Genomic DNA, 24,798 nt, shown 5'->3' on the forward strand with positions numbered 1-24,798 from the left:
TTTCATCCAGTCATAGTATACATACCATGTACGAACACGAGGTCTACAAGCAAGTATCTATTCTAATCAACCAAAATGGAATATTTGTTTGTAATTAATATTGAAATAAGAGATTCCAAAGGGAGGCCTAGGAAGAGGTGGCCCAACGACAATGAAACCCGGCCCATCCCAGCCCAGCCCATGAACAGCCTAACGACTCTCCTCCAAAACCAAATGATTGCGAAAGTTACCTACCTCTCTGTATGTAATTAGTTCTTAGGAATTCTTTCTCCCTTTTTTTAGATCAGTCCTACTTCTGTCGTCGTTACGCGCCATAATTAATTATTCAAGTCTACCATATGCTTCAGATCGGTGGGGTGGCATCTATTTCTTCTGTCATGATTGAGTTTGGGACCAGAGCAATGGAATTATTTAGGATTAATTATATTTACATCTTCTTCTGAACTATTATTAGTTTAAATATATATTTTATGAAATTCTTTTATGATAATTAAACTCATTGAACTAAAAATAATATCCCAAACATCTATTTTCGTTACGTTTATGTTACTTTTACATCTCTAAGTAGCACATGTAAGTTATTTGAATAACTATACCACATATTTCTTTTAAACCAAAAAAAAGTATAGGAATATTTTAAATTTTTTTAGCTTTTCTGTTGATGGTGTAAGTAGGGTGAGATGTTTTTAACCTGAAAAAAAAGGGTATAAGGATAGTTTTTTTATTAACTAATTATATAATATCTTTATCTCTCGCTAATGTTTAGCATCGTGTATTTATGCCTAATTTTTTTTATCTTCACGTATTTTAAAAAAAAATTAATTAATTTTTATATTTATGATCAAACTGAAACTATTTATTTTTTTATTTTTGATAAAATTTAACTAAATTGTGTTAAAATAACTAAAATTATCCTATCATTTTTATTAAACAAAATATGCAAAATTTTAAAATAATAATTATTAAGTGATCAAAATAGTTATGACACTTAACTAATTTTGACAGACGAAGTAATGGCCCTATTTTAGACACAAGTACAAAGAATGATTTGAGATTTTTTTAAAGTACCACGGTGAAATGTAATTTAATCATAATATATTTTATATTTTAATGCACATCTTCGATATTTATCATTTATGATTTATGTTTTACCAGTAACCAACTTTTGGTAAACTAGTTATTTAGCACAAAGTTACAATGGCATTTCCATTGGGGATAAGACTAATACCTCAGTATACGGACCCACTTAAAGCTATTGGTCATCTGGTTGAATCCAGCTGCCTAGTGGGGATGGGGAATGGGGATCGCTGTTCTTTCTACTAGGTGTGGTAGCAGATCGTCTGCAGCACCGACTCCAGGAATTTACTGACAAGTTGGGATAAGATCTCTAATAGCTTCACCAGTGCCTAGTGGCATTGAACTATTGAAGTAAGGCAGCAGCTTACTCTTGTTCTTTCTTAGGAACTCATATGAAAACAAGCTGCATTATTATGATGCTAAGCTTAACATTTTTCTCAATCTCTTTGTCCAAAATGATTCTTTTGAGGCAGGTTTTAGTGGTGGGGGCCATTCAGGCGTCAGTAGTCAGTACGGCTCTTCCCTGCGTGCTCATCTCTTTATACTCTTATGTTGACTCATGCTGACTCCTGTTGTTAAGGAGTCAAAGAAAGCATGCTACGTAGGACAATCCACGCGCTATAACACGAATTTATTGCCCATTTGCCACTCCCTAAAAGTACCAAAATGCCCTTCTAAACCGATGCCTAAATTTGGAAAACAGAATAAATCGAACGATGACAGACCTACTACATTGGAGCGATTTGCAGTATATATATATAGCTTGCTCTTCCGATCTCTATCACTCCCGCGGCCACTGCCTCTTTGAGCTCCACTTGGAGTTTGGAACCTCGAAAACCGAAGGATGAGAACAAAAACTCTTGCCTTCTTCTTCTTCCTCTTCTTCCATCTCCTTCCTCTCGCTCTTAGGTATCCCAACGCCTTCGCGACCCCGCTTCCCAAGCTCTATCCACATGAAGGTACACAAATCGCACTTCTTCGAGCTACATTTCTCCTCTTTTAAGGCTAATCCTTCTTCCCCCTTCTCTAATGGCAGTGCACGCGCTCCGAGGGATCGCGTCCAAGCTGGGGAAGGCGGATTGGGATTTCAGCGTGGATCCGTGTAGTGGGAAGGGAAATTGGAGGGTTCCCGATCCGGTTAAAGATCTCGAGAGCCATGTCATATGCGATTGCTCCTTCTCGAACAACTCCGTTTGCCGCATCACCGCCATGTTCATCTTCTCTTAACATCTCTATCTAACTTTGTCTCTTTTGGCTTAATTCGTTTCTAAGTTGCCTTTTCTTCGGGGATCTCCGATGCAGAGCTCTAAAATCTCAGAACCTATCGGGAGTGCTTCCGCCTGAGTTCGGCGTGCTTCGCCATCTCCAGCAGCTGTAAGAGAGAATTTATAGTCACATCGTATTAGAATATTAATAAAGAATGAAGACTTCGTTTTTCCAAATCACTACCTAAATTTTAGTCATATTATAGAAAACTCTTAGATGTGTAAATCGACTGCTAAAGTTGTTCCCATTTTTTACTCTTTGATTCGATTGCAGCGACCTGAGCCGAAACGTGCTTAATGGTACAATGCCGAACTCGTGGGCTCTCATGACGGGGCTACAGGGCCTGTGAGTGTCCGGATTTAGTTAATGCCGTCTTTAATGGTTAGCTTAGTGGTATTAATCTTTTTGTTGCATAATGATATGATTCAGGTCATTAATGGGGAATCGGTTATCTGGGCCGTTTCCCATGGCGCTGACTAAGATGATCGCCTTAACTAATTTGTAAGCAAATGTTTCAGTATTTCGCGCCATGAATCGTAGCTTAGTTATGTGGACAACACGTTAATATGGAAGTTGTTCCGCAGGAGCATTGAGGGAAATAACTTCCATGGCCCGCTTCCTCCCCATTTCGGTGACCTCGTCAATCTGGAGAAGCTGTGAGATTTTTCTTCTATTTTATTTTTTTAGATTCGGTTAATTTCTCTCGCACCACGTTATATATATATTGTAACTTTTGCAATTTGATTTTAGTGTTCTTTCGGCCAACGAGTTCATTGGGGAGCTACCCGCATCTCTTGCCAAGTTAACCAATTTGACGGATTTGTAAGGCTATTAACATTATTATTAATCCTTTTTTCTGATTAATTTCTTTTGAAATATGTCTATTGATCTGAATAGAACTCTCTTTTATTTTGAGAATACTGTCCTTGTATTAAAAACAGAAGGATTTCCGGTAACAATTTCTCAGGCAGGATACCTGATTTCATACAGAAATGGACAAAATTGGAGAAATTGTAAGCAACTCCATTCTCCTTTAAGAGAAATTTGCTTGTTCTTTAATTGACAAAGGCATTCGTGATAAATGTGTGAGTTATCTTGGTGCAGGCGAATCCAAGGTTCCTCACTGGAGGGGCCAATTCCTTCTGGCATTTCAAAATTGACGAGCTTAAATGATTTGTATGGAAATATAAATGATATTTCAAGTTAACCTTCCTCCTTCCATTAGATGCCATTTTATTGAATCTTCTCATGTTTTGATGAACTTTAGGAGGATTAGTGACCTAAGAGGAAAAGGGTCGGCCTTCCCAGATTTGAGTGGAATGGAATCCTTGAGGACACTGTGAGAAATTAGCTTACAAAATTTTAAGAGTTCTGCATATGCGGCTTTTTTGGAGTTAAAATATGGTGTGTTCAATGTGTAGGATTCTGAGGAACTGCTCCATTCATGGGAATATTCCTTCTTATATTGGAATGATGAAGAAACTAAAGGAGCTGTGAGTTAATTGCTTCAGCTTTTTTGATCAAATGATGCTAATGCTACACTGGTTTCTTTTTGTATTTTCTCTGTCATAATCTCTTTCTGTCAGAGTACTGCACATGCTGAACAGGTTCTGTCCATATTAAGTTTCAAATCTGTCGGATGGTGAAAATTTAGTTAGTCGAACATTCAGAATGTGTTCATCATATTTCATTATTCTGATTGCAGTGGATGAATTAGAAAATTCAAAGTCTGATATTCAGCAAAACAGATGAGATCTTAGGGCCAATACTGGCACAAAACAGGCAGAGATGTGGCTCTCATACCCACTGCTCGATTCAACCCAACTCAATGATGATGGGTCCTTAATTGGCAAAGTTGTGGTCATTTTTTCATCCAAACTATAACAACTCAAAATTTCATAAATAAATAAATAATTAGAGGTAATTATTTAGATAATGATGGATTTAGTTTTATCCTTGATACTTTAGGATTTGGATTAAATCAAATTATTTTTTATTATGTATAAATAAGAAAAAAAATTAGAATTCTTATCCTATTAGAACTCTTATATCTTTTTAACTATAAAAAATGAGGCTTAGAAAAGAAAAAAAAGAAAGAAAGTCATACCCGATAGAGAATTAGATGTTACGATTTGATCACATAGGTTAAATTGAGTCAAGTCGAGTCGAGTCAAGTTAGTTACTTAACTTTATCTTATTATTTTAAAATTCAAATAAATCGGATAATCCGCATGTGGATTCGATCCGCTAGAAATTGGAATGTAAAGTTTTAAGAAGATAATAAGATAAATTGGAATCTAAAGTTTTAAGAAGATAAGTTGAGATAATTTTTTTTTGAAATATAACGTTGCGATATTTTACTAAGTGAGTCTGGCGGGATTAGAGAAAAGATTTCTAGATTTTCATCCCGGTGACTCCCGGGTACCAACCTAATGGTGGCTAGTAGTGCGATGTAGACATTGATCAAAGTAGTCGTTAAAAAGACAATATGAAATTTTATTAGTTTTGGCAGATTTCCATGACATATACTTCCAATAGAAATTAATTATTCTTATATTGATTTATTTAATATGAGATATTATAAATGATTTATAATTCAATTTAGTATATATTGGATTTTGAAATTTTGTATGAGAGATAAGAAAATTATTTATTTTTCAAGACAACTTATATATTTCATTATGATTTATTTTATGCTACTATATATATCATGTGTTGATATTTGTAATTAGACATATTCTTAATAGAGTGTGTTACTTGCTAAGCGTCTAACTCATGAGGACTTGTTATTTTGTAAGAATTTAGAAAGTCGATTATTAAGGACTTTAAAAGTTTAGTATATTTTTTATTTATCAATCTATTTTTAAGATTTGATTATTATTTAGTCTTTTGTGTTCGAAGAGTGTTTGCTCACACTTGATTTCACACATCTCATGGCCACCCTGTAGTTATATACCATGTATTGCACTCTTATGCAGCTATATCAACTCACTGCAGTGAGCCTTAGGATTACTAAATTTTAGTGATCTGACATAGTCCTAATTGTCATAATGTTTCTCTAGGCAATCATGGGGTATAGGAGTGCATATATACTGATCCCTAATCCTTATAATTGTTTAGTGTTTTTATTATAATGAAACTGTTCACTCTCTTGGTATACCTCATTTCTCAGAATATTGTCTATGCAGAGATCTAAGCTTTAACAAATTGAGTGGGGAAATTCCAAGTTCTTTTTCCAATTTGGGTGTGGCGGATTTCATGTGAGTCATAATCATTTCGTGCAGCTTTACCTTTCGGAAACTTATATTCCATTTTCTTGCTCTGATGGTAGCCATAAAAAAATTATCTGGCAGATATCTGACTGAAAACATGCTTACTGAGCACATACCAGGATGGATCCTGAAAGGGAACAAGAACGTGTAAGAATTTCACATACTATTTTACTGAATCACCACCTTCTAATCAGCGTGTCCAACTTATGTTATCTGGTTGCAGATAACTGTTTAATCTCAGTATCTCACTGAATGGCAAAATTTCTGTAATTTGTTAGTGGGTTCAAAATGAATAGCCCTGATATAACCAGTTTGCATTGTGATATATGGATCTATGTTTCTTGAATGATAAGATAGAGAGTAATTTTCTGGTAAATATTAGCAGTTTTTACATTGTTAGAGCAGGAAGATTCTGGTGAATTATTGATTTGTTAGTGAAATTTTCAAGTTCCCTTCTTTTGATACTCTATAAAGTCTTTCAGCAATATCTAGAATTAAGACCTTGATGACTAGATCTTATAAATCATCTATTGTCTCTGCTGAATTTATTACTATTGGCCGTTCTACTGAAAGTCTCCTGCATCAGCTTTCTCCTTTAGTGCAACTAAAGAGATGTCAAGACAAGATGTTCAGCATAATGGAGGGAATGACTTCTATCACTCTATCTTAGTTATTCCTAATCGAACAACTCTAGAATTCGTGAGTTTACAGAAAATTCGTATATTCCTAGGCTACGCGGAATGGCTTCAAGCCTGCAATAACAAATTATCTGGTTGTTACATATATTGCTGGGCCAGAGGGTTCAAAATCTCCAACTCCGGATTAATAGTTTAATAAAGCTTCTGACTTCTGAGCACTTGATTGAATTATTCAGATTTGACTCCAATTTTAATTTTCATATTCGTTTATGTTTTACCAAAGTTTTACTGTCAATTTTGATTCAGGGACATCTCCTTCAATAATTTCACATTGGGAAATGCAGGCCCTACCCAATGCCTTCAAAGCAGTGTGTGCGAACACTCTCTCTTATACCTAGTTTTTCCTTGCATTGATTTGCATTTACAAATCATAACTCTCCTACTTCTTTAATTTGTAGTAATGTAGTAGAGAGTTATTCACATTTACTGGATAAAAGGTATATTCTTTTTCCCATTTTCCATGCATTAAGAGCTATTACACAAATTCTTTGCATGTAGATCTTTAACTAACATAGTACTTGCCAAATCTTTTGTTCTATCTTCTATTGTAGAAATGACATCAGTTCGTGCTTGAAGAGTAACTTCCCCTGTAGCGCCTCCGGTGGAAAGTGTACGTACAAAAATTAATAAATTTCAAACTAGATGTATGATAAGGAGAGGACAAGCTGCTCAAGCTAAATGCCTTTATATATTAACTCTTCTTATCATGATTGTCTCAAAGGATTCTTAGTTGTTCATCATTCTCATACCTCTCTGCATCTTTAATGGTATGAAACAAGAACTATCAAAAAAACTTGTCTTGTTATTTAACTTATTGTGATGAATATCAGATTGATATTTATGCCATTATGATTCTTTTTCTTGCAGTTATTTAAGTCATCATTATTTCTTCATTGTCTCTTTCACTGTCGATATTGTCCTTATATTTCTTTAACTTTAATGTTCATTGGTATCCTTATTGACAATAATTTTGCTATTGCTATCCTTACCATCATTCAATGTCTTGTACAGCTCCATTAGTGTGCTTATAGAAGCAATCTGTGAATTAAGTTTTAGTACATATAGCAACAAGAGTCGAAAAAATGCATTACATGAACAGTCTTAACTCTAAACTTGCAGACTGAGATGTAACTCCAAAAGACAATGAGGCCAGGTGGTTAATGAGAAAATTTAACTCTTCAAAATGGAATGTAAGTTAAAGTTGCATACTCCATGTGAAGATTTATGCATCACAACTGATAAAATTAACTTCCTTGAAGCACAAATCAACTACAAGAAGTAAAACCTGTTTAATTGTTTGCAGCTAAATGTAAGAAAAGTCTTATATGATCTTAGTCATCTTTCCTAAATGAATATTTTACTTTTTCCCTCAAATTCTCTAGTGTAGTTGGCACCAAGTACTTTCAGAATACTTCTCTAAAAATTGAGTACTTTTAGAGTGCCCAACAACATGATCCTATATCGCAAGTTCCATTATGAGAATCTGCATTCCAGAAAACACTCTTTAAGTCAAATCAGAACAAAATGGATTGTACATAATAATGCCAAATTTGAAGACAGCATGCCCTGATGCCCTTGGTTACATTCTCTCAAATTGTGTTTAGGTTCATTAGCTTGCTGTACTTGCTGATATGAATTACACATCAATATCTCTTCTTGTTAGAAGGCTGCTAACTAGAACACGAGTTGTATTTAATAAGGTGATGTATCAGAAAAAGGAAACTAATATGAAATTGCTTTATTAATTTTCAAGAACATGATATGAACTTAATCATCTTAACTCCTTTTGTTACTCCTTGTGGCCCATACAATTTGACTGCTAATAACTGTCAACAGATAAGTACTCTTTACATATCAATTGTGGAGGCAAAGAAGTTACTATCAACAAAACAAAGTTTGAAGCAGATGAAGAACCAAGAGGGGCTTCAATGTTGTACTTAGGTTCAAACTGGGCATTCAGCAGCACAGGGAACTTCTTGGACAATGCCATTGATGCTGATAATTATATTGCAACAAGTACATCTAAGCTGTCCATGACCCACCCAGAACTGTACACAGGAGCTCGCCTTTCTCCTCTTTCGCTTACTTATTATGGCCTTTGTATGATGAATGGGAATTATACAGTGGAACTCCATTTTGCAGAAATAGTTTTCACCAATGACAACACATTTAGTAGTCTTGGAAAGCGATTATTTAATGTCTTTATTCAGGTAGATTGACAATGATTTCTTTTTTCTACGCATCTTTCTGATGGATGGAGGTAGAGTTTGTGATTGCTAAATTTTGTTCATCACAGGGAAAGATGGTCTTAGAGGATTTTAACATTGAAAAGGCAGCCGGTGGAGTTGGAAAACCAGTGATAAAGACTTTTACTACATTAGTCACAAATAACACGATGAAGATCCACCTTTACTGGGCCGGAAAAGGGACAGAAGGCATCCCAGAGAGGGGAAATTATGGCCCCCTTATATCAGCAATTTCTGTGAGACCTAGTATGTTATGCCACTTCTTAGTGATTTCGCTACTAATATTCAGGTTGGATTCTAGGTTAGTCAACCAATCTCTCAAATCATGGAACAAAATATGGAAGGTTACATAGTCTATTTGGTTCTAACTTAAAAATTAGCAGAGTCATGTTAACTGAATTTTTATTTTATAGTTACTCTTTAATTCCAGAATTGCATATCAATATTCTTCACCTATGCGAAGAATACTAGATGCCTTCTTTGCCAGCTTGCATGAGATGGAAATTGCAAAGATGTTCAAACTTTAGAATGTCCTCAATTTTCATTCATCCCCCTTGCCAATTGTTCATTTTTTTCCGCCTATGAGATCGTAGTTCATCAGTGTGCAGTTTCGTTTTTCTTGTGATGTAACTTCCATAAGGAGATGATGTTGCCTTATTTCCTTCTTTTTCAGACTTTGAACCACCTGATGCAGTTTCTGGATCATCTGCTAGTAAAAGGATACATATTATGCTTGGGGTTGGTATTTCAGTTTTGGTATTTTTCCTCACTCTGTTGGCATTGGGAATCTGGTGGAAAAACAATTCCATGTACAAAGGTATTGGAACATATCTCATCCATACATTTCATTTCCAGCATCACTGAATTAGTCCTTCTAAGATGAGCATGATCTTGATAGAAGACTCAATTATTCATTTGATTTTCTCCTTATGTTTAGTACATCACTTCTATTTTATGCTTTGCTCTCCTAAGTCCTCTCTCTCTCTCTCTCTCTCTCTCTCTCTCTCTCTCTCTCTCTCTCACTGCTTCTATGGCTCTGCATGAGTGCACACTTGTACATAGCGGAATTGCTAGTCCAGGCATGGGTATCATCTATTCCTAATGACTGAGAAAGAAACTATCAAGATATTTAGTGTATTTTTTGTGATTATTTATGTAGCCTTTGTGAAACTTCAGAATATAATTGTTTATTGAAATTATGGAAGGTCAAAGATAATGCTACTCTGTCTATTTACAAATCACACAAACTGAAAATAAGTAGTTGTTATTACCACAAAATATCATGTATGTGTAGACAATGCATGAAACAGAAGTGAAGTAGCATTCTATGTCTTATAATATTTAAATTCTTCTTCCTGAGTAGATCTTAGAGCTCTTGACCTCCAAATTGGTTCCTTCACCTTGTTGCAAATCAAAGCAGCAACTAGGAACTTTGATGCTGCTAACAAGATTGGTGAAGGTGGTTTTGGCTCAGTTTACAAGGTACATGTTGAGTTATTTTAGCAAGATTCTCTGATCCTCTGATTTCCGATGCTAACAAGCTTTTTTTAACTTTTATTTCAGGGCTTATTATTGGATGGCACGACCATTGCTGTCAAGCAGCTTTCATCAAAGTCTATGCAAGGAAATCGTGAATTTGTGAATGAGATAGGCATGATTTCTGCACTGCAACATCCTAACCTGGTTAAACTGTATGGTTGCTGCACTGAAGGCAACCAATTACTGCTGGTCTACGAGTATATGGAAAACAATTGTCTTGCACGTGCTCTTTTTGGTAAATTAACTCTTTCTTATTATTTCTTGTTCTTAGATCTCTGTTGCTGAATTCAGCATGCTGTCATTAGATTAAAACTAGGAGGAATAATTTATTCTTGAATTCATTTGAACTTTGAAGAACTTCATTTAGTATGTGAAAGAAGTAAGGCAGTAGGCCAATTCGGCTATTTTAATCTTGCATGAACAATTTAGACTTTTTGTACTTACAGATTCCCAGGGCATATTGAAATTGGATTGGCCAACAAGACACAAGATTTGCCTTGGCATAGCTAGAGGTATGGCTCATCTCCATGAAGGGTCTACACTAAGGATTATACACCGGGATATCAAGGCCAGCAATATATTGCTTGATAGAGATCTCAATCCCAAGATTTCAGATTTTGGTTTAGCCAAGCTTAACGAAGAGGATCATAGCCACATCAGTACTCGAGTAGCTGGGACCATGTGAGTGCTTTCTATTGATTAAATTTCTTTTGGCTTCCATGAATAAGTTAAAATTCCACCCATTGCATTCCTAATAAGTAGTAACATGTTATAATGAACTGTACCCAAAAAAAAAAGTTGCTTACAGTGCAATCACGGTAATGGTGACTATGTCCATGATGTTTTGATTTTGTTAGAATAGAGAAACAAAGATAGAAGGTGCAAGGCGCAAGGTGGAAAATTTGCTTCTGGCTTGGCCCATAGTTTGAGAACTTACAGATTAGATATTTCCAGATTATTTCTCTATTTATCGATCTTTTAGAAGAATAGTTACTCGGAATTATTGGCATTATTGTTTCAATAACATGGCTCATCTAGCTTCCTTAAGTATGATGCTTTCCTAAATGAGTATAATGAGTGTAAGTGCAACACTGAATTGTCCTTATATTTGATTGCAGAGGTTATATGGCTCCTGAATATGCAATGAGGTTATTTGACTGATAAGGCAGATGTTTATAGCTTTGGAGTAGTTGCTTTAGAGACTGTCAGTGGAAAGAGCAACACAAATTATAGGCCAAAAGAAGAATTTGTTTATCTTCTTGACTGGGTAATTTCTGAACTTTATTCCTATGTTGGAAATCATATAACTGAAATGATTTATGTTTTTTATTTGAGGTATCTGCATATCACCCCTTCAGGTTATGCAGTAATTGTAGAAACCACCTCCATTATCATTATTCTCAGACAAGACTTTGCTTAAGTGTTCATAGACAAATTTTATAAAAGCCATTGTAGTCAGGATTTATCATCTTCTAGCTCTATAATAATGCCCCTCTGACACTGATGATTCTGTAAATGTAATTCCTTAATTGATGAGGTAGAAGTTTTTTAGGATATTTGAACATTTGAAGTGCTACATTGGCATAGCCCGATTCAAAGAGCCTTGCTTTTATATAGTTGGCTATTCATCAATATGTCAACATTCTCCTTTGCCTCCTTCCTTCTTTGTCCTAATTTATACTTTGATAGTACTTTGGGTCATATCTGACAGGATATATTCGTTGTTTCCCTCTGATATTGGCCAAAGACATGGATATATAGAATGTAGCTTCTAAAAAAATAAATGTATATACATTTCCATCATTATGGTTAATAAATACTGTCTACAAGGCTAATCCCCATTATCTGAAAAAAGAATGATTAACATGCATTGTTCTCCTGGTCTGGCATATAAAGAGTAGGCCAACTTAGAGTCTTAGGCAATGCTAATGTTTTAGAAATTGTTCCTTAAATGACTCTGAAAGCAGAGGAACATTTTTGGGTTTAGAAGTGAGTGGGTTAGGTGCAAAAGAAATTAACTAAATACTTCTGTCTCAATCTCGTGGTTTTCACTTGCTTGGAGGGGTTATGTGCAAAATTTTTGGCTATTTAAGGAAATAAATTACAATTAATGACAGCCACTAATTTACAGAGAAAATTTTAGGACAAACACTGATTGATTTATTTTGTTAATGGTCCTACGCCATACATATTTCCATGATTTTTTTTTTTGAGAATTAACCACATTTATTTTCTATACTCCAGGCTTGTGTTCTTCAAGAGAGGGGGACCCTTTTGGATCTAGTTGATCCAGACCTCGGACTGGAGTACTCAAAAGAAGAGGCACTGGTGGTGTTGAATGTAGCTCTTTTGTGCACTAATGCATCGCCAACACTAAGACCTACCATGTCCGAAGTGGTGAGCCTGCTTGAAGGGCGAACTCCTCTCCAACAATTACTCTCAGGTCTCAGCCTTGCACCCAACAGCTTAAGCTCTGCAGGAGTTAGAAGAAGCTTTTGGCAAAACCCAAGCGAGAGCCAGAGCTTTTCAATTAGTGGGTCGCACATCAATTTGTCTGAATCATTCCGCAAAAATGATGCTAGTATACAATATTTGATCGAGTCAGAGATTTGTTAGCAAGTTAAATCTTTTTTTCTCATTTTATGTATATAGCTGGCAGGACATTAATAACTGCATTATTAACGTGTGATTGCATATGAAATCCAGCATGCAGTTGCATTGGAAGCAATGCCTGTGTACTTGGATACATATGCAAGTTAATCAATAGCAAAATACTTGCTGTCTAGATACTGGGGCAAGTAAAAAAATGTTTCCAATTAAGTACTTCTGCAGCTAGAATACCGCCGTAATAAAGCAACAGGTATAAGGCAAAATTTCAAATGTTTCTATGAAGGGTCTCATGACCTTTTTGTTATGACAAAAAAACATATAAGCAAATAAATATGCAATCACCCACTTCACAGTTCACAGCAGAAGAGTCAGATACCAAACTAAGACAGCAAGACTGGTGCCATGGAGGCATAGTTAATCACATGTAACGAATAGAAAGGACAAATATGTAGTATAAATGGCAAAGGGTCAACTGAAATAAGCATATGTTTAATGATCATATATTATTCGTCTCCTGTATCACTGCAGTAGAATCATACAACTGCAAGTGGCATACAGGAGAAATGTTTAAATGGGCAAGGAATATACATGGACACATTATTATGTTGCTTAAAGATGACTGCGTTCGTATCCGGAGCTTTGGTATGAACTCCAGGATTATGATTTTAGGCCAGACAGATTCTTTTTTATTTTAATTTTTGCAGCTCATAACTGAGCTACATGCTGGACCCCGACAGCCGCCTCCTAGTTGCATTTGAAGTTGCGACCTGACCTAGCTTGTCTGACTCTGTTGACAGCATTCGCTCCTTGAGAGGCATATAATGTCGAAACCAAACACCAGTGTAGACCTGGAACAGAGAAGAAGATGAATAAATTTGAGAAAGTATAAGATACTCATGATAAATACTAGTGTTGAACTAAGTACTGTCAAATGCTGACATATGAAAAGTGAAAGCTTCTCTTTCAGCTGTGCCTAAAAAGGCTCCCCAGTGGGAAAAAGGTGTGATAACAAAGAAAAAAAATACAACAATGGAATTTTACCATCTTCAGGATAATAACCATAATCTCATTAGCATGGCGTTAGTATAAGAAAAGATTAAAAGGAACTTTTGTATGAATTATGAAACTGACCTGTTGAGGTCTCATAATCTTTGTATCAGGATCATCAAGTGATTCTCGCCAATGTGAAAGATATCCAGCCATTCGAGGGATTGCAAACAGAACAGGAAAAAACTCCGTTGGAAATCCCATTGCCCTATTAAAATTCAATTAGTTCATAATGCAACTATCAAAAAGGAAAATACGAGTAATTGAAGGCATACCGGTAGATCAAGCCAGAGTAGAAATCAACATTAGGATAAAGCTTCCTTTTGATAAAGTAATCATCAGATAGTGCAGCTTTTTCCAATGCTATAGCTACCTAAAATCAGCATGGTGACAAGGTAATTGGCAGAATAAGCATAACCAAATTGGTCATTGTATATAGAAATAGCAAATTGAAATTTCTAATGTATGATTGCAAAATTAAGAAGAGAAAATCAAAGTCTAGGCACATGGTAAAACGACTAGAGTGTAATCTAAGATGCATCAATGAGCTGTGATACACAATATACAACAATTTTCCCATCTAAGTTATACATGAGGAAAAAGTCCATGGCGCAAATAAATAAGAATGACAGGAAAGGAAATCAGTAAGCTAATATAACTAACTTTTCATTATTACAAAAGAGTGCTCAATAAGCCAGAGAGGGCATACATATGATTCCGAAAAACTAACAATGATTATAAGAATATAGTTTTTCAAGTGCAGAACTGGTTAAATAGATAAATTATTAAAATTTGAAAACATCAGATATACTGGAGCTGATGGAATGTCTGATACTAAACTCCAGCGCATTCATGAATAATCAGAAACTTGCACATGTCAAGGCAAAAAAACCACAACCTTATTGAGTTGGTTCCATAATAAGAACTTGTTAAAGTACATATAATTCATACTTAAGAATTAAGATAAAAAAGTACCTCAATAAGTGGATCATGTCCAACAATTGAAAAGACCTCTTCTGCTAATTTCCGGATAACTTTAGCACGAGGATCATAATTCTTGTACACTCGATGTCCAAAACCAGACATCTTTCGCTTTCTATGCAGATCCAACAAAATGAGGAAATTAATGACATAGAAGCATTAACAATTGTCATATAATAAGCAAAATAATGTCTCACCTATTTTTCACACCTTCAAGGAATTCTGGAATGCTACCGACTGTTCCAATTTCATTAAGCATTTTAAGGACAGCCTGCAAGTATTGTGGTCTAATCAATGGCTTAAAGTCCAGAATATATCAGGCAACCAATCTACATTAACATTTGTAGTTAGACAACAAGCTGTATAGATAAGGTCTGAGAATTATAGGACCTAAATTTCAAATGCTAAACTTGATGAAACTCATAGTTCAGAGAAAACTGGCTGATTCAAGTATGTAAGGATGATGACAATAGCGTCTGGCACATTAAAAGACAGATGAAAGCCTAGGATGGTCCCTAAACCAAGCCTTGAAATTATATCAGCTGCTAGTAAGTAGTATCAAAAACAACTTTAATCAATTGAGCACAAGGATACTCCATTGATCAAGAAACAAACATTATTTCAGCTGAAGATATCAGCCAGACAAACTTGCCTAATTCCTACTAGCACCACTCCCCAAAAGAAAAGAAATGATCTGCAAGGGTACCTAAGTTCTACCTACCTCATTTGCCCCACCATGGAGAGGTCCATATAGCGCTCCAACAGCACCAGCAACGGCAGTATAGACATCCACACCACTGTCAACACAATATCAGATATAAGACATACTTTCCAATTGTTCAAGTTAATATTAGTATATTACAAACCAGAAGCCGGTACCTTGATGCAAGATGTCTTGCAGCAGCAGTAGAGCAGTTCATCTCGTGTTCTGCATGTAGGATAAAGAGAATGTCAAGTGCCCGAGCAAGTCGAGGGTTAGGTTTGTACGATCGGTCACCCCTGCACAAGGAGAAACATAAGCCAGTGACTGGTCCAACGATCTACAAACGGTAACTCAGATCATTGTTTTCCTTAAACTCAGTAAAAGAAAAGGAGAAAAAAATGTTAACTAGTAAATGTTGGTAACATAACCATTATGATAACTGTCGAAGAGGGAAGCATGGAAGATTAGCTTACAGTGAGTCCAACATATATAAGAAGTTTTCTGAGTAAGAAAGATTGTTTGAAGGAAGCACAGGAGGCCTTCCAGCGAGTCTCAAATAGGCAGCTGCTGCAATTGTAGGTGCCTGTGGATGTTAATTAGCATGTATTATCAATAGGTGAGAAATGAGATCTTGTTTAGACAAATAAACCAGGGATGTTGACATAACCAAAATGCCATTTTGTAAGTTAGAAACTGAAGGAGAATAAATACATGCCTTTCCAAGTATACGCACTATTTGCTTGTCTCTCACTTGCTTTGACTGGTAAAGATTTTGGCCCTACAGAAAGAAATGATATATAGTCAGTACTACAGACAATCACCACAGTGCATATCTTAGGTACATATGATCTATATATAGATATTTATCTTTCAAAAGCTATGACTTCAATAGCTCATGAATTAGAACTTACAAAAGAGGTTTGTTCCAAGTGTCCTTCAGACATCCAGTTCTGTGAATACATGAATCTCCAATAGAGACAAACCATGTCCTTACACCGTAATGACTAATGAGGACAGCGGCCTCATTGGATGTCCTTGAGAAGGTGTGTTGTATCTCAAGGATATCAAGCCTTATCCTTATGACACATTAATCCTAGAAATAACAAAAAAGGAAATAAAACATTGCCTATTTGCATTCAATTGATATGAAATTTTGCAACAAGCAGACGAGTATATCAGCATATTGATGCATTCATGTCCGTGTGAACACGCACATATGTGTGCATGTGAACCTATCTCCTCATTTTTAACTTTCTTTTCCTAGTAAATTGCATACTTTTGATTATTCAAATACAAACAGAGCAAAAGAGAAGGAAAAGAGAAACACAAACAGAAGAGGGGGAAAAAACTCAGATTTAATTTTAACTCAGCACTAACTCTTAGCGCAGGATTGGCATCCGGATGGAAAACAGAAAGGGCACTCATTGCACTGACAAGCACACCCATTGGATGCGCATCATGAGGCATGGCCTGGATAATATCCTACAAAGACATTAGAATACACCAAACTTTAGCTAAGCTAAACAACATTACTACAAAAAAGTCTCAAACTAGCCTCTTCCGTCAGAATTTAAGGCTCTTACCAGAAGGCCCTGAGGAACAGCTGAATGCTGAGAGATCGCAAATTCCCAATCCGCCAACTGGTTCTCAGAGGGCAAACTCCCATACACTATTACACAAGAAAATTTAGAGATTTGACAATAAAGAACAAGAAAAAAAAAGTTCTTCGAATCAGAGACTCACTTAGGAGATAAGCGACCTCAACGAACGTACTATTCTCCGCTAATTCCTCAATCGGGTAGCCTCTGTATCGGAGAATCCCCTCATCTCCATCTATGTAACAGATGGACGAACGCACCGGAGCCGTATTAAGATATCCCGGATCGTAAAGTTTAAGACCTTTGTCGTTCTTTCCGGTTGTTATCTATAGTCGCAAACAAGGATAAGAAGCAAATTATTCCCCAAAATTAAGACAAGAACCCGGAAAGGGAACTGAGATAAGATGACAAGCAACCTTCTTCAAGTCGGTGGCTCTAACAGTTCCTTCGTCCGAGACCTTGATCTCGTACTTCTTGCCAGTCCTCCAGTCGACAACAGTTAGAGATCCGGCAAGGTCCGCCGGAGAACCGGTGATCCCGTTGGCGGAGACAGGGGACGCCTCGAGGATCGGCGAGAGCTCACCGAACGAAGGGGAAGCGAGGTGGGAAGAGAGGACGGCAAGTCGTCCTCGAGCTAGAGTGGTCGGATCGAAGCTTCCTTCCATTTGGTAGCGGAGAGAGAGAGAGCGATGGAGAGAGGAGAAAGGCGGTAGTTTTGGAGAAGCTAGAAGAAAGAAAGACAAATTAATAAGATTAGAAGCATTTAAAGGATGTTTAATGTTTATCTATCAATACTATTATAAGGCTAAAGAGACAACCTCGTGCTATTTCCCAGTCTTTGCCTTACGAGGATGAGGAAAAGTTATACAAACTTAATTAGGGGAAGGATTATTAAAACAATCCTCTATTAGATTAGCAATTATGGAAATAATCTTTTTCTTTTTATACCTATGATTCGGCCCAACATAATAAAAAAGAAGCCCAATACGTTCTGTGTGGGCCTAAGAACTAGGTGTCATGACTGGCCCAGCCCGTGAATGCAATCTCTCAAACGTTTCTTTTCAACGAGGCCGACACGACCAAAGATTTTAACAGACCTATCAAAATTATGGTCAAACTGAACTGCTTATATCCTTCTAGAGCTAAAACAAACCTGTCATCCTTTAACTCTCTCTATTTCAACTTTAATTTTTACCTTAATAAATTTTTTTTACTTAAAAAAATCGGCTAAATAAGTAGGCATTGACATGGTAGATTAGCAGTTCCTGCGTCCAACTATTTCGATAAATAAATTTGTAAGAAAACTAGACTAGTTTGGTCAAAAACTTGATGTCCAGATGAATATTAAGCTGCAATGATTTATATTCCCAGGTAAATTTATCTGATACTAATATTTAATTGAAGACAAAGGAGGAAAAAAAAGAAGATATGCTATGAAATTAGATGTCTCAAATGGTATTACTATCAATCATAGGATAATAATTAGTAAAACGTGGTTGTTAATTTGGTCTAGAATAACTAGTAGAGTCATAAAGTCTTGGAGTTGGACTAACCCCAACTGCCAATTGTCCAAAGAGATCAGCGTCGGGGTTGGTCGGTTCGTAGACCGGTCAATTCCTAATCCGCTTTAGAAAACGCGTTTCTTTATTCGCAATTCCTCTGCCATCGACGCGGGTCGAAAAGCCAAACCTATTTCCCATCTCCTCTTTCTCCGTCCATTGCGAGAGAATCGAAGACTTGGATTAGGCGTTTCGTCGAGCATCTTGTCGACTTGTCCTCGAGATGGATGGCGGAAGCCAAGAGGGGAAGGGATCGAACACCGCGCGATGAGACCGGGCTGTTGGGCATGGAGCGATCGAGCTCGGTGATCGCGACGCTGTCGAAGGCGGTGGAGGCGCTGGGTCGTGGCTTCGATGTTACTGCAGACACCAGGCTCCTCTACTGCAAGGGTTCACGACTCGTCCGCATCGACGAGGGGCGGAAACGTGACGTGGAGGTTTCAGAAGGCGGCGTGCTCCGCGCACCCGTTGATGTCGACATCGTTTGGGGGGAGAGGAGTAGGAGGGAGACCACTCCAATCTTTAGCTTCCAGGAGGTGAAGTTTGATACCTTCCGACTTTTTCTCCAATTTGGGTTCCATTTTTTTGTGTTTTTTTTAATCTTTGAAATTGGATATGGGTAAGATTCTGAAGGAGTTAAGGAATAATTTGTTACTTCTAATTATGTATCATGATAACGACGTGTAATGCTGTATTTCTCTAATTGTTGGAAGAACTGACCAAGATAAAGCGAGGAATGGTGGTATAAGTTGCATCAATTTGCAATGTTTGTTTGTATTCTTACTTCCTGATTGGTCTCGGAGTTGTTTGGTAAGGTGAATAAAGGATAAGCTCTTATCATAGTGAGTTGCTGCTGTGATCCTTTACATTTGTTGTCTCAGGTTGATAACGAAAGTAAGAATAGAACGATGGTTGCAGCTAAGTATGAGTCGTAACACAATCATGAACTTTTCTATGATAATTATAATTTTTGAGTGGCAGATTAACATTTGTTCTCGTTTGTGAATGATTTCCTTTTGCATCTTGCTTGAGACTATACTAGAACTGGTTTAGTTCACCTTCTCTGACACACCAGGGTGTGGATATTAGTGAAGGATCCAGAAGACCATGTGGATCATGCTGTCCAGTGTCCACATTTTGAATTTGATTCTTAACATCGTAGTACCTGCAATTTGTGAGGGTAATTCCGCTTGATATTTGTGAGGACAACATGAGTCATTTTGGGATTCAGTTCTAATCTTGTGCTTTTGCGGCTTTCATCTGTAGTCTGTTGCATTCACAGGAAGATAAGTCAAACCAAATCATTTCGTAGCAGTTGATGGTATATTGGAATATCTCTATGATGGTTGATGATAATTGCATCTCGTGACTCCATTTACATCTTACATATTCTCCAATATTCAAACCTCACTTACCAGTGCTCATATCTGTGTTTTCAGATGGCAGAATATTTCAACAATAAGTCAGGTTTATCTGAAAAAGTACCTCTTGGTAGTTTTAACTCCATGTTCAGTTTTACTGGCTCTTGGAAAATTGATGCTGCTACAACTAAAGCTCTAGCAGTGGATGGTTATCTTGTCCCTCTATGTGAAGTTAAACTGATGAATCCTGAACTGGTACTGTGTGAGGATGTCAAGCGTGCTGTTCCAAGCAGCTGGGATCCCCCATCCTTGGCTAGGTTAGTAGGTAATAAACTTGTTTGCATTGTTACTAGGTATTGTCACATGATCTAGTTCTTGGATGTACAATCTCTAGACTGGAGACTTTGTGTATTTCAACTTCTGAAAACTATACTTTAGTAGAGAATATCAAATTAGCAAAGCTTTCTGTTAAGTTCCTTCCCAATTTATCAAGTACTTCACCTGTCCTTCATTTCAGCTTTATTGAGAACTATGGAACCCACGTCATTGTGTCTATTAATATTGGTGGAAAAGATGAAGTGTACATCAAGCAGCACCGTTCCTCTCAGTTATCAGCATTGGACATTGAAAAATATGTCAGAGATATTACGAGTCAGAGATTTTTGAACCTGGAAAATCAGTCTAGTACTGATCCCATTAATTACAATGAGAAGGTTAGTGTTCTATTGCCAACTTAGATTTATAATATGCATTTCATGAGAGATCATGTTACCTTGCTAATTTATGCTCAAATAAATTTTTTATTGCTATTTGTTCTTTAAACATAATCTTCATCAACATCAGCTTCCCTTTAATTATAGAAGTATAAACTAGTCATAAGGGATTCTCACTTATGAGCAAGATTCTAACTTTTAAGTATCGGTTTTGGGGTCGGGATCGACTGCTTGAAATAATGATACATATTGCGTTATCAATTGTATCAGATCAAGAATGAGATGTATAAGCCGATCTATTTCAGCGATACGGATGGGAATCGATCGATACTTCAATTTATGTTATGAGTTATGAATTTCCAACGAAGTTGAGTCAGCCTAGGTAGTTTGTTTTTGTTTTTGTCACTTGTGAAAAGAGGACATCAAATTAGTACTAAGCATCATATGCTAGATATCAAACTCACTGTATTAGCCAATTAGGTATTTAACATCATTAATGTAGATTGCCTGAGGAACATGCCCCTCATGCATATAGATCATTCGCTCTCCTAATCACTTATTGTTAGTCTTAATCGTTAATGCCTGTAAAAGATCAATGTAACAAAAAATTAAAGACTGCACTACCCATAGGACATGATATTGGACTCTGGGAATAGGTGCCTTATTTGATCATATGGCTTCATTGTTATTTGTAAATGCAAATATAATCTTCTCTAGCCGTTAATGAAGTTCAACACTTTCCAAAATACTTGGAGAGATATGGACTAAAAGGAGTTTACTGCTGGGTGCTGACAGTGCTAGTTTTTTTTTTTTTCTGCAGGACATTACAGTAATCTTTAGGAGGAGAGGTGGGTGCGATCTTGTTCAAAATCATGTCGAGTGGACAAGAACTGTTCATCGTGCGCCAGATGTTATTAACATGACCTTTCTCGCCATTGTTTCTCTTCTGAATGGTGTACCCGGAATTAGATATCTGGCTCATGCAATCAATCTTTATTTGGAGTGTAAGATATAATCCTAGATGCTAAATTTATTTTTCATTTGTAGTTGTCGTTGGATGGTTTATTTTCTTGAAGTGTCTCATAGTGGAGGCCTATCGACAAATGGTTTGGGTAGAGAATATTATGAAATGAGAAGGGTTTTCAGAACGCTAAAATAAATCTTCCTAATCCATGATCATTTTAGGCATCCATCTTTAGAAACTGTAAGAAGTTCCTTATCATCATAACTCTAGGTAAGAGAAAGGATTTCAGAAAGCTGTATGCCCAATATTCATTAAGTGTTCATACCAATTACACAGGCTTACAAATTCTGCTAGGTCTCTGAGTGTCTGACCTGAAAGTAGTAAAAAATTAGTATACCCAACATGTAAACAATTAGCGTTTACTTATTAAGGTGGAAATGTTGAACTGTACTTTGTTCTGAACAATGTCTTGCTTTATTTGAAGAGCTAGTGCTGTACTACCTTGATATTCTATGAACTTCTTAAAAAGCTCCCAAACCCCTTTGAAATGTATCATTGTCCAATTCACCTTAAAGAAAAGTTGTGCTTATTGTTGAAGAATCCAGCTCGATTCTTTCTTCTAGGTTCTCCAATTTGTCTGAAGTGGCCAAGAGATACAAGATATATCCTACAAGCTGGTTTTTGATGTTTTGGTTTAGATACTTTAGTAGGCCTGAGAGTCCAGAAAACACGTCTTCATGCACTACTACTGTCTACTCTGCTCCCTGAATTTGCTTACTGCAGACAAGCAATGTAAAAGATTCAGCCATACTAGTATTCAGTTGCTTAACTTATATTAGCTCTTGAAAGGATATTCACCTTAAGGGCATCTCACATTTGTTAAATTGCTGTAACCTCTATGTTACTAATAGACTGTATGCGCATATCTTGTACTATGTTTGTGTCTCATGTCACATGATGCCTTGGTGATGTTTTATGAGGCTTGCTTATAGAATGATCAGTAAACCTTCACCAAAGTATGTGCCAAGTGGCATAGGTCAAAGAACCATGTGCCTGGTGGATGTATTTTCCTTATTGACTGCATTCTGTCAATACAATTCTTCTCCTTTGTTTCATAAGTATCTTTTCATAAGCAAAAAAGCAGGCTTATCAAATTGGAGTACATTTGGCATGTTAGTAAATTCTAAATAGCATTGCTGTTTCTCCAGACAAGCCTCCAATGGAGGAGTTACAGTATTTCTTTGAGTTTCAAGTACCGCGAGTTTGGGCACCAGCACCAGTTAGTATGCCTGGTCACCAGCGGAAAGAACCTGTATGCCCATCCCTTCAGTTTAGCTTAATGGGCCCTAAGCTTTACATCAGCTCAGAGCAGGTACATAGTTATCTTGTTAAATGCATTAGTTGTAGATATGCTATAAATCAGTTCTTAGTGAAAGTGATGCAATTATCTATTTCAGTAAATTTGCCATCTTGCAGTTTCAGTATTGTTTTTGCGTCCTTTTTAATCAATATTTTGACAAAATTCAGATGTCGTGAAAAAATTATTTATTTTCATAAATCATTTTCTTAGGCTAAGATTTATATAACATAAGATTCATAACAGAAATAGAATTGAAAACTATCTTAGGCAAGAAACTGGAAGAAAATTAGGTACAAGATAAGGTGGCAATCCCTTGTGCAACTATGAGCTGCATAGCCTTCTTTTCCTATCCTTTGGTCATGTGAAATTGTGAAGTTCATATAGCTAGATCATAGTAGAAGTACGTGGCCCCATTTGGCGGCGCTTATGATCAGTAGAGGCTTGCTGCATAATCAGACAGTTGTTTATTTGTCCTGAAGGAGATGATAGAGCAATCCCCCCTAGAGAGGACCATCTTTTTGGTACGGGTGCAGATTATATCAATTAGGTAGTCAATCTGCATGTTATTAATAATTCAGCATACTATTGAATGAGGAAATATATCGCCACCAAGTATACAATTTCCTCAATAGAGATGACATGTACTAAAAGTGTTGGGATTATTCAAAGTTACATGCCCATTAGTTTGGAATAGTATGTTTATGAGCTAACTTTAAGTTGGATGGATGCAGGTTTCGGTTGGGCGTAAGCCAGTCACTGGCCTCAGATTGTGCTTAGAAGGAAACAAGCAAAACAGGCTTGCCATTCATTTACAGCATCTTGCGTCATTGCCAAAGATCCTCTTACCTCACTGGGACTCTCACATGGCGATTGGACCACCGAGATGGCAAGGTCCTGAGGAGCAGGATAGCCGTTGGTTTGAACCAATTAAGTGGAAAAATTTTGCACATGTCAGCACCGCACCAATAGAGAATACTGAATCAAATATTGGAGACCTTTCTGGTGTTCATGTTGTAACCGGGGCGCAGTTAGGAGTGTGGGATTTTGGTGCCAAGAGTGTCCTGCACCTGAAACTATTATTTTCCAGGGTTCCTGGATGTACCATAAGGAGATCAGTGTGGGATCATAGCCCATCTAATACTTTGACCACGACACAGAAAGCAGATGACTCTTCATCTTCTTCAAATGAAAACTCTAAGCTTGTGAAACTCGTTGACATGACGGAGATGTCAAAGGGGCCACAAGATACGCCAGGGCACTGGTTGGTTACAGGCGCAAAATTGGGTGTTGAGAAGGGAAAGATTGTTGTGCGTGTAAAGTATTCCTTATTGAACTACTGAACCTTTGATTACTAGTTTCTTTTCACTTCACTGTTTATGCCATTCTTTCTGAGGGTAGCAGGTGTTTTTTTGTTCTTGATGTACATTCATAGACATCAAACATTGTTTATCCCAGATGTTTTCTCATTTACGTTTATTGTGCTTGCTATAGCTGATTGGACTCGTTTATTGCATGTAGTCCATGTTGAATAATAAACAGTGTACAATTTATCACAGATTGAACAGATAGGTCTAAATTTCTATGCTTACATTAATGTGATTACTAATATGCGTTGTTTATGTTTTTCTTTGTGAAAGTATCATCACTGTTGTACTGTATACTCATTTCTATCTCTCTTTTTTGTTAAATTATATCTTCATTTTCAGGTTGGGATGCAAAACAATGCCCCCACCTTGGGTAAGTTATCTTTAAAAGTGAAAGATAATGACACATAAATACGTATATGTTACTGTTTGATCAGATA

At 36.6% G+C, this 24,798-nt stretch overlaps 3 protein-coding genes across 3 annotated transcripts; 2 read left to right on the plus strand and 1 right to left on the minus strand.

Moving 5' to 3' along the window:
- Positions 1–1,817: 1,817 nt before the first annotated feature.
- Positions 1,818–12,918, plus strand: LOC140789660 (probable LRR receptor-like serine/threonine-protein kinase At1g07650). Its single transcript, XM_073139438.1, is given in 25 exon segments — positions 1,818–2,036; positions 2,114–2,288; positions 2,380–2,451; positions 2,617–2,688; positions 2,773–2,844; positions 2,928–2,999; positions 3,094–3,165; positions 3,285–3,356; positions 3,448–3,519; positions 3,611–3,682; positions 3,765–3,836; positions 5,532–5,603; positions 5,697–5,762; positions 6,560–6,625; positions 6,712–6,750; positions 6,865–6,923; positions 8,150–8,523; positions 8,610–8,805; positions 9,233–9,376; positions 9,923–10,041; positions 10,123–10,333; positions 10,545–10,779; positions 11,217–11,243; positions 11,245–11,365; positions 12,343–12,918. Coding segments are annotated over 25 exon segments (3,039 nt in total). The 5' UTR covers positions 1,818–1,921; the 3' UTR covers positions 12,715–12,918.
- A 244-nt stretch (positions 12,919–13,162) lies between these two features.
- On the minus strand, positions 13,163–17,808 carry LOC140789661 (citrate synthase, glyoxysomal-like). Its single transcript, XM_073139439.1, has 13 exons — positions 17,454–17,808; positions 17,183–17,363; positions 17,023–17,108; positions 16,817–16,921; positions 16,155–16,217; positions 15,913–16,022; positions 15,616–15,735; positions 15,458–15,533; positions 14,934–15,007; positions 14,731–14,851; positions 14,031–14,128; positions 13,840–13,963; positions 13,163–13,556 (listed from the first exon to the last, which is right to left on the minus strand). Exons 1-13 carry the CDS (start codon positions 17,700–17,702, stop codon positions 13,425–13,427), a joined length of 1,539 nt encoding a protein of 512 aa, XP_072995540.1. The 5' UTR covers positions 17,703–17,808; the 3' UTR covers positions 13,163–13,424.
- Positions 17,809–18,582: 774 nt separating this feature from the next.
- LOC140788948 (MACPF domain-containing protein CAD1-like) lies at positions 18,583–24,582 on the plus strand. The gene is made up of 6 exons (XM_073138498.1): positions 18,583–19,132; positions 20,036–20,274; positions 20,475–20,670; positions 21,491–21,674; positions 22,843–23,006; positions 23,726–24,582. The coding sequence occupies exons 1-6, from the start codon at positions 18,824–18,826 to the stop codon at positions 24,332–24,334; spliced, it is 1,701 nt and encodes a 566-aa protein (XP_072994599.1). The 5' UTR covers positions 18,583–18,823; the 3' UTR covers positions 24,335–24,582.
- Positions 24,583–24,798: the final 216 nt, after the last annotated feature.

This window comes from Typha latifolia, chromosome 5 (genome assembly GCF_019914945.1).
Source record: "Typha latifolia isolate L0001 chromosome 5, TyphaL0001v2, whole genome shotgun sequence".
Taxonomy (NCBI): domain Eukaryota; kingdom Viridiplantae; phylum Streptophyta; class Magnoliopsida; order Poales; family Typhaceae; genus Typha; species Typha latifolia.